The sequence below is a fragment of the Cuculus canorus genome, chromosome 18, assembly GCF_017976375.1.
Source record: "Cuculus canorus isolate bCucCan1 chromosome 18, bCucCan1.pri, whole genome shotgun sequence".
NCBI lineage: Eukaryota > Metazoa > Chordata > Aves > Cuculiformes > Cuculidae > Cuculus > Cuculus canorus.
In genome coordinates this window covers 6,257,776-6,267,218 of record NC_071418.1, presented here as the reverse complement: position 1 = coordinate 6,267,218, position 9,443 = coordinate 6,257,776, and the positions used below count along the sequence as shown (strand labels likewise).

Below are 9,443 nucleotides of genomic sequence, written 5' to 3'. Positions count from 1 at the left end.
AGACTGAAGGGATCCAGGACCCTCTACCCATGCTGGGGTGACATCCATGGGTGAGGGACTCCCTGAGGGAAGGGATCCAGGACTCCTTTCCCAGGCTGGGGTGATATCCATGGGTGAAGGACGCCCTGAGGGAAGGGATCCAGGACTCCCTTCCCAGGCTGGGGTGACATCTGTAGGCGAGGGACCCCCTGAGGGAAGGGATTCAGGACCCCTGCCCAGGATGGAGGGACATCCATGGGCAAGGGACCCTCTACCCAGACTGGGATGACATCCATGGGCAGGGGAACCCCTGAGGGAAGGGATCCAGGGCCCCCTACTTAGGCTGGGGTGACATCCATGGGCGAGAGACCCCCTGAGGGAAGGGATCCAGGACCCACTTCCCAGGCTGGGTGATATCCACGGGTGAGAGACTTCCCAAGGGAAGGGATCAGGACCCCCTTCCCAGGCTGGGGTGACATTCATAGGTGAGGGACTTCCTAAGGGAAGGGATCCAGGACCCTCTTCCCAGGCTGTGTGACATCCATACGCGAGGGACCCCCTGAGGGAAGGGATCCAGGATCCCCTACCCAAGATGGGGTAATTTCCAAGGGTGAGAGACCCCCTACTCAGACTGGGGTGACATCCATGGCATAGATACCCCCTGAGGGAAGGAACCCACTACCCCTACCCAGGCTGGGGTGGCACCCATGGGTGGAGGACCTCCCAAGGGAAGGGATCCAGGACTCCCTTTCCCAGGCTGGGTGCCATCCATGGGCGAGGGACCCTCTACCCGGGCTGGGTTGACTTCCACGGGCGAGGGGCCCTCTGAGGGGAGAGATCCAGGACCCTCCTTCCCAGGCTGGGGTGACATCCACGGGCGAGGGATCCGCTGAAGGAAGGCACCCAGGACGCCCTACCCAGGATAGGCTGATTGAAGACCCCATTGAGGGAAGGGATCCAGGGACCCCATCCCACCCCCTCGCTCATGGATCAGCCTGGCACCCCGTTTATGTTCCCCCCCCGCCTCAGACGCTGCCGCGCCCGGGACCCCACTCACACCCCCCCCTCCCCCAATAGGTTTGAATGGCGGGCGTGGGACCCGCCCCGTGACGTGTCGCGTCGCCATTGGCCCGGGTGGGGCGATGACGTCATACCGGGGAGGGTGGGGGGAGCAGCTCTGGGCTCGGCTCGGCTCGGCCATGGCTCGGCAGCGCGTCCGGGGCGCGCAGGTACGGGGGCACCGCGGGGTGGGGGGCTCGGCTCGGTTCACCTCGGTTCTGTGCGGGGAGAGGCAACCGGAGCCGGGCTTTGCTATTGTCTTTACGGGTGGGGTCCGCGGGGCAGCTCCGAGCCCCGGGAATGGGGGGGGTGGAGGGGGGGGTGTGTGTGGGAAGCGTCGGGAAACGGTCCTTCTTTCACCGTGGGCGAAAGGGTTAACAGGATGCGGAGCCGTGTTTGGCCAGCGCGGACCCCGCCCCGGTGGCCGCTCGCTCGCCCGTGCCCGGTGGCCACAGCCGGGGCGGTGGTTGCCCGAAGGTCCTTCTCGGAAAGGTCCCTGGAGCGGGGCCAGCAGCACCCCTGGGCTGGGCTGCCCGGCTGCTGAGTCAGACCTGCCCGAAATCCCCTTCCAGCCCTTCCTCCCGCAGCCTGGGACAGGGATCGGGGCTTCCCAGCCTCCCCTTTCACCACCCTTTGGGACCACATCCCGGCTCCCATGGGTGCTCAAAGAGCAGGGATTTGCCTGGCTCTGCAAACCCAGGCACGGGGCTGGCTCCCAAACCCGCTCCCCGGTGCCCGGAGAGCCGGGGCTGTTGGGCAACGGGTGCTGGTGGGGAGTGGGGTTCAGTCCCTGCCGCCCTGGCTTGACCCCAGCAGCAGCAGTGAGGAGTATAGATGTTTCCGAGTGCCGAAACTATAGATCAGGAAGGCTGTGCAAAGGGAGCTGGGATCGCTTGCAGTTAGTGGAGAAACTGAGGCACGGAGCGAGGCGGCGAAGGGAGAGTAAGTCTCTACACCCCAGGACGGGGCTTTCTCCCTACTTGGATGCACAGTAAACAAGTCTGTTTTGGACACAGCTCCCTCGGAGACCGTGGATTGCATCCAGCTGAGGTTTAACGCCGAGGATGGTCAGTGAGTTTGGGTCCTGAGGGGAAAGAACAAGACTTGGATCCCCATCGCCAGCTGCCCAACCCTATGCCATGGGTGACTTGGCAATGGGGCTCTCTCCAACGGCTCCAACGGCAGCTACACGCCGCTGCCGACAGCGTTGTGCTGACCGCGGCGGTCTCTCCCTTTGTTCCCAGGGTTTTGTGGTGAGCGCAAACAGCCGGCGCGGTTTTGGGCCCCCCGAGCTGGCTGGCTGCGGAGTGTGCAGCCCCACTGGCAGGTAGGGTGCTGCGGCCAAGCCGTGGGAAGCCTGCCTGTTTATTTCCCATCCACCCCAGCAAAACCGCAGGAATTTGGAGCCAGGCAGAGGTCGAGAGGTCTGTTTAGCCCCCAGTATCCTGTCGGACCCCAGCCAGCCCGTGTTGTTGTGAGAGACGGAGCCGAGGGCAGCAAGAAGATAACCTTTCCCCCTGGAAACGTCCTCTCCTCGCCCTGGAGAGCCGCGGGCTGGTTCGTGGCCTCGTAGCAGGAGGATTTATGGTCCTGTGCGTGTTCTGGCACGTTGTACTGATAGTTCCTTGCTGAACTCTGGCTAGCTCCCGGTTGTCGGCAGTCCCTCTGGGAGTGCTGCTCTGCTTTTGGCACTGGAGCGGTGAGTTTCCCAGCTTGGCGCTGATCGGTGTGCCGATAACCCTGGTGAGAGCCAAACTTTGACTCCCACCCTGGTGAGCCGTCTCGCTGGCCCCAGGCTCCGCTGCTTGCTGCCGGCTGCCTTTCTGCTTCCAGAGGTGCTACCAGCGTTGCTCAGCACATCCCATGGATGAACTGCAGCGGCATCCTAGTGCCAGGGACAGGACCAGACCTGTCACCTGCGCCGGGGAGGAGGCGGTCACCGGGGCGCCTGGGCTGCCCACACTAACAGAACCGTCTGCCCTCAGGCTCTGGGAAGACTTGCCGGGAGCCCAACGCGAGGGTGTGACAACAGGCTGGTCCCCTCACGGGGATGGTGGTGGCAGGGTGTGATCTGTGCCCTGTCTCTGGCAGCTGTCTGCCAGGCAGTAACATCAAAGGGCCTCCTGAGCCGGATTCCCAGGATGCAGCACATCAGAAAGTGGGGCTGAGCTGCCAGCGTGCCCTCCCTGCCTGGCGTGCAGGTTCTTCTTGGCCCCAGGTGGCACAGGGGGGACCAACCGGTCCTGAGCAGCCCCTGTCCCAGCAGCTGGCAGGGTGGGGAGAGCATCCTCTGATCTCTGGGCTGGAGGGTGCTGCCTGAGGTGTTCTGCATGGCAAAGCTGGGGAGGCTTGTTTGGAGCCAGCCAGGCCGGCCGGGATGCTTCCCCCCACCCCCTCCATGGGTTTGGCTTTTCCAGTCTTGGAGCAGGATGAGCCAGGAACAGGACTTGTGGGAGCACAACTGGACTCGGCATTTCCCCCATGCACACCCATGCACTGGCCTCTTTCTAAGGCCACTGGTGTTCTCTGGACCCCATGGGAGACTGGTGCTGAGCAGGATGGGATGAGGAAGATGGGGGGGGGACTTGTGGGAAGCCCACACCATCAGGGCTGTCCCACTCTCCGCAGTGGCTGCAGAACCCCGCTATCCTGCAGGCAGCCACCCATTCACAGGGGAAATTGTGTCCCCTGCGACCTGAGGCTCCTGCTCCTTAAAGCTTGTGCTCCCAAAGGTTTGAGAGGGCAGGTGGGAAACGATGCCAGGTCTGTGAGTTCATTTTATACCTCTTGTCCTTGAGCCATGCTTGCAGGACCTGCCACCCTCTCTTTCTCTGAAGCCCTGCTGGGACTTGGCTATGCTCTGGGCTCGCTGCCCCAGGACGGGCAGCACTGCCAGCCTGCCTGCCTGCAGAGTCTCTCGGGTTACAGAGCAGCTTTCCCTGGTAGGTAGCTGGAGAGGCGGTGGCAGTGAAGCAGCCCTGGCCTGGTTTCCTTTGTGAAAGCCCCAGCAGTGGGAATATCACAGGATCCGCTTTCCTCTCCTGGAGCGAAAGGAGAAAAGGGCTCTGTGTCCCACTCCTCCTGGGCAGGATGGGGCCGGCAGCCGGGCTGTGTGGGCAGCAGCATCCCGCAGCGCTGCTGTCACTTCTCCCGGTGAACTGGGAGCAAAACGTCAAAGGACAGGGAGATCTTGGCCACCACGAAAAGACTTTGTGGGCAGGATCGTTGAAGGGATGGAGTGGCTTGTTTGGAAGCTGTGGTGGTGATGGAGAACTGCTGGTTGGGACGGTGCCGTGGCGCGCCGGTAACGCTCCAACCTCCCGGTGGCCCCTTTGCTGCGGCTTGCAAAGTATCTCACAAATGCTGAACTTGGCCCCGAAATCTAAATACAAGGGAGGGACAGTCCCCAGATGGCCTAAATCAGCAGCACGGTTGCCTGGCCCAGCTGGGGAGCTCGCCGGGAGTGTTTGTTTTATGTAAAACCAAAGGCTGGAGGAATGCTGGCCTGAAAGGAGACCTTGCAAGGGGAGAAAGTCTGTGCCACGCACATGCACCTACGCTCAGCTGGGCGTGTAAGATCCTGGTGAGGGGAGCAGGGCTCCAGTGAGCTGCTTGTCTGCACTCTGTTGGGGCGAGGAGGGGAAGAAACCCCTTCTGCTCCCAGTTTGAGGGTGCGGAGAAGGTGGTGCGGCTGCTCTCTCTCTTTTCCCCCAGCTGCTGGGGGTGAACTGGGGATTCCCCCAGGCAGACTTCCCATGTGCCGTTCCATCCCTGGGGCTCTGCCGCAGTTGGTCACCCTGCTGAGAAGGGCTCACGCCACCACCTCTGTGGGGTGGTGGGATTCTACATAGGGATGGATAGTGAGCGTGGCCGCGTGCCGTCGACGCCGTGCCGTAGGGTATGCCCGCCCTGGCCAGCCCCCTAAGGAAGCTGTGCGCAGGAGGGCTGCGCACTGGGACTTTGCACTCGTGTGGGGTCAGAGTCCATCCTGCCTGCATGGGGCCAGCTCGGCTGTAGCCTTCCAGAGGCCCTGCTGCTGCAGCGAGGGATGGATGGACATCTGAGTGCAGGTTTGGGAAGGGGTATGGGGTGAGAGCTCTTCGCCAGCTGTGGGGCAGATGCTGCAGCCAACTTGTGGTCTCTGGCTGAGTGGACTGCAGGACTGGGTTGTGTGGGACCTTGCTGCCATCGCTGCCTGTGGGCTGCAGGGCTGTGACTCGCTTCCAGCTGACCCGGCAGAGCTGTTCAGCTGCATCTTGGGGCCGGATGGGCAATGAGAGGGACGTGGACCCTGTCCCGAGGCTTGCTCAGAGATGTCCCTTCTCTTTGCGTGTCACGGGGCCACAGTGTCGCCAGCGGTGCCCGAAGGGAGGAAGCGGGCGGCCGTGAGCCCTTCCTTCCCAGTAGCCTCTCCCGGGACCACCTGGGGCTGCCTGGCGCCAGGGGAAGCGCGGGATGCGGTGACGTGGTCTCTGTCCTCATCCTCTCCGGTGGGGCCACAGGCTCTGGGCTGGACCGAGTGACCGGTGGCACCGAGCTGGCTGTGGGAAGGAGGAAAGTGCCTGTCTGCGTCCCGGACAGCCCTCATCATCTCTGCCGTCAGCTGCCACCCCTGAGTCACAGCGGTGACGATGAGGTGGCTGGGGAGGGTGGGCACAGTGTGGCAAAGTGAAGAGCTTTGGGGTGCTCAAGGACAGCAGCAAGGCTGTGTCCCTGCATCCCTGTCCTGCCAAGCGTGGGCACAGAGAGGTTCCTGCAGGGTACCTGCCTGTCCCAGCTCCCCCCCAGCACGCGGTGCCTCCCGGGGGCTCTACGCCCTCCTTGCACACTTCCTGCCGTCTGTTTCCAATTCCTCCTGGCGTCTGCTCCTCCCAGCTTTCTTCCAATTAAAAAAAAATCCCAGGCATCTTCTCGGTGCGCAGCTCCAAGGGGCTCGATTGCTGCCGTGCCCCACTCTGGTGGGCTGGGTCTGTGCAGGGAGGGGACAGCGGGTGCCTGCAGCACCCTGCATCCTTCTTTGTGCCCGTTCACATGGGGCGCAGGGTTGAGGACCATCCTGCAACATCCCCATGCCCAAGTCTTTCTCTTGCAGTCCTGTCTGCATGGTGGGGTCTGGGACCCAGTTGTTTAGGAGGTGTGGGGAGCTTGGGGGTGTCGGGATTATGGAGTGATGCCCTGTGTAGAGGCTGTTCCCAGCTGAGCAGAGCGGTTGGAGGGCGTGAGATCACTTTTTGCAGCCTCACAGGGTGAGGGCTGGTGTCGGCAGGGCTGGACCCATCTGTGTCCTCAAAGCCTAACCATGTCCCTCTCTCCCGTTCCCTAGGAGTGACCTGTCCGTGACGCTGGTGGGAGCCCAGCTCCAGAGCATCATCTCTGAGCACAAGCGGGGGCTGTGAGACGTGTGGCTCAGTCTTGGCCATCCTGGTGCAGCACAGCACAGCCCCTCTCCGCCGCAGCGATGCCGATCCTCAAGCAACTCGTCTCCAACTCTGCCCACTCCAAGCGGCGATCCCGGGCTGACCTGACAGCCGAGATGATCAGTGCGCCGCTGGGGGACTTCCGCCACACCATGCATGTGGGGCGAGCTGGGGACGCCTTTGGGGACACCTCCTTCCTCACCAGCAAGGCAGGGGAGCCGGGGCTGGAGGCAGGCGAGGAGCCAGGTGCCTCCAAACCCAGCCTGCTCTCCCGCCGCTTCCGCAGCAGCAAACGTTCACAGTCGGTAACGCGAGGTGACCGGCGGGACATGCTGGGTTCACTGCGGGACTCAGCTCTCTTTGTGAAGAACGCTGTCTCCCTGCCTCAGCTCAACGAGAAGGAGGTGGACAGGAGCGCTGGGCAGCTGCCCAAGAGCCTTTCCTCCAGCCCGGTCAAGAAGCTGCCCGAGGAGGTGAGCCCTGAAGAGCAGCAACGTCCAAACGGGGCAGCTGCTGGGCCGCTGAGCCCTGGCTTGGATGAGCGTGACTTTGGGGACATCACGGAGCTGCCTGTTGTGGTGGCCAAGAGTGGGGCGGGCATGAAACATGCTGAGTCCATCATGTCCTTCCACATCGACCTGGGGCCTTCCATGCTTGGGGATGTCCTGAGCATCATGGATAAGGAGGAGTGGGAGCAGGATGAAGACCCGGAGGCAGAGGAGAGCCATGAGGAGGAGGTGGATGCTGCCCTGCCTGGCTCCCCGGTAGCAGCAGGAGCTCCGCTAAGCCAGAGCCCATCTCGCAGTGCCAGTGGCCGCTACCCAAGGGACAGCAGTTCAGTGTCCAGCTGTGCCTCGGGGCTGGAGGAGCGCAGCCCTGTCCCTGGGCCGCTGACCCACGGGGGCCCCCCGAAACGCCCCGACAAGGAGTTCTCATTCGCTGATGAAGACGATGATGAGATCAGAGTATAAAGGGCCGGTGGCCGAGCCAAGGGGTCTGGCTCTCATTTGCGGTTGCTTGGACATGGGGCTAAACACCCCAGCGCTGCATCGGGTGGCACCGGGGAAGACTCAACTCTTCACTCCTTCCCTCTCCCACCCGGCAGCGGACGTGCTGTGGCAGGACAGCACTCTGCTCCCAGGGCTTGGGGCAGCCTTGACGGCTCTCAGCCCTCAGAGAGCTCCAGTACGTCCCAGAGAGGAAAGCGGACTCAATTTCGGTTCTTTCTATTGGACTTTGGATATTAGCTCTTTTCTCCCCCCCCGCCCATATAAAGAAATATAGGATCAAACAAGATGAGGCTTTGAAGTTTTAGCCCCTTTAGTAATGTATATATATTTTTTTTCCACCGTACAGTTTTTACTGCTCTCTGATTTGTACTTAGCTTTCTTTACTCTCGCTTTTGGTTTTAACAGAGGGGAGATTTCCCATGAGGAAGGACTTGGCTCTGGAGCTCAGAGGGAGCCTCTGAGACTGTGGGTGGCTCCAGCTCCATGGGTTTCTTGGGGAATTTTCTGCAGACCAAGAGCCTCCAGCCATGTGCCATGGTAAGGGCTCACTCCGCATCCCTGAGATGGATGGATCCATCCCAAATGCTTGACACTCCATACAGCCATGGGGTAGTGGGGATAGCCCCGGCCACCCCTTGTACTGGCTGTTCCTGAGGATGCTGAAGGGAGCATGGCTCTGTCCCCATAGGAGGAACATCTGGGTCTCTCCCGTGAGCCAGGGTGAGCCCTGGTGCCCCGTGTCCTAGTCGGCCACTGTCACGGGGACGATCTGGCTGGGCAGTGCTAACGTTGGTGCGGGAGGTTGGGAGAGGAGGTTTTTATACCATGTATGTACAAATGCAAAGAATAAAAGGAAATGGTAGTGACAGCTGTGGCCTGAGTTCGTGGGGGATGAGATGCGTGGGGACATGTGTGTTTGCACCCAACTTTCTCTATGTTGCCACCGTCCCCAGACCTTATCCCGCTGGCCTGTCCCTCCCAGCCTGGTCTCCTGGCTGGCATTTCGGCACCTGCAGTGGCCGTGCTTTATCTGCCCATCGCATGGAGCTGCCTGCGGTGGGAGGAAATGGGTGAGATCCTGCTGGCTGGATCTGGCTCCGGGCTGGGACCCTCTGGCCAGGCAGGTTCCTGCCAAGGAACGTCTCTGCCAAGATGCAGCTCTCCTCCCCGCAGCCCCGCTCCCTGCCAGCCAGGGAGGAAGGGAAGGTGATGGCGGGGCAGGACTGGCTGTCCCCGCTCCCACGGGCTGGGTGCCAGGGCTGGGATTGCCCTGGGTGCTCCCAGCACTGCGGGGCTGCTGTGGCCCCTGCTGACCCCAGGGAGGATGGATGGAGGGATGGGTTGGCAGGATGCATCGTTCCCATCCCGTGGCTGACTCCCCACAGCTCAGCCTCTAGTGTGAGTGAGGCTGTGCCTACATGGAGGATGCCTTCCCTGTGCGGTCCTGCTCATGGAGCTGGGCTGTGATGGCACAAATTGCTGGGAGCAGCAGCAGAGCCCTTCCCTGAGTAGATGGAAAGCCCGGCTTTGCTTTCCTCGCCCGTGCTGGATGGGGACGAAAGGATCTGGCCCTTCCAACACCTACTGGTGCTAGGCGGTGCCCCTGTCCTCTGGGAAGAATCTCCCCCGGTGAAGCCGGTGGGAGCGAGTGAGTGCTGTGCCGCGGTTGGGGCACAATGGGGTTCTGTGTGTGTGCCAGGGCCAACACAACGCCCCGTGGCGTGGGACATTGAGCTATTGTCCGGGCCGGGGAGAACAACAGCAGCTGCAGCTGGTGGCTCTGAGCCCACCGGGCTGCCTTTGCCCTGATCACTGCAGCACAGCCTCTATGCCAGAGTCCCAGGACCGCTGCTCCCTGTCCCTGCTCTGGGCACCCCTCCTCTGAGCCCCCGATCCTGGTCTCTGCCTCCTTGGAGGTCACCAGGCTGCTGGAAGACCTGGTCCTCTTGTCCTTTACCGATGCTCTGATTCAAGGCAG

General features: G+C 62.1%; 1 protein-coding gene across 7 annotated transcripts; it reads left to right on the top strand.

The window, feature by feature from the left end:
• Positions 1–1,098: 1,098 nt before the first annotated feature.
• CDC42EP4 (CDC42 effector protein 4) lies at positions 1,099–8,935 on the top strand. 7 transcript variants are annotated; one of them, XM_054082940.1, is made up of 4 exons: positions 1,145–1,208; positions 2,055–2,105; positions 2,283–2,365; positions 6,362–8,935. In XM_054082940.1, the coding sequence occupies exon 4, from the start codon at positions 6,497–6,499 to the stop codon at positions 7,424–7,426; it is 930 nt and encodes a 309-aa protein (XP_053938915.1). In that variant the 5' UTR covers positions 1,145–1,208; positions 2,055–2,105; positions 2,283–2,365; positions 6,362–6,496; the 3' UTR covers positions 7,427–8,935. The 7 variants fall into 7 exon arrangements, with proteins under 7 accessions (XP_053938913.1, XP_053938914.1, XP_053938915.1 ...); XM_054082939.1 differs by lacking the exon at positions 2,055–2,105 and having other exon boundaries at positions 1,137–1,208; XM_054082938.1 differs by lacking the exons at positions 2,055–2,105; positions 2,283–2,365 and having other exon boundaries at positions 1,099–1,208; positions 6,362–8,934.
• The last annotated feature ends 508 nt before the right edge of the window (positions 8,936–9,443 follow it).

What these genes read in the sequence shown, in the direction of transcription:
- CDC42EP4 (XM_054082939.1), top strand. Translation starts at nt 6,497, where the DNA reads ATGCCGATCCTCAAGCAACTCGTCTCCAACTCTGCCCACTCCAAGCGG.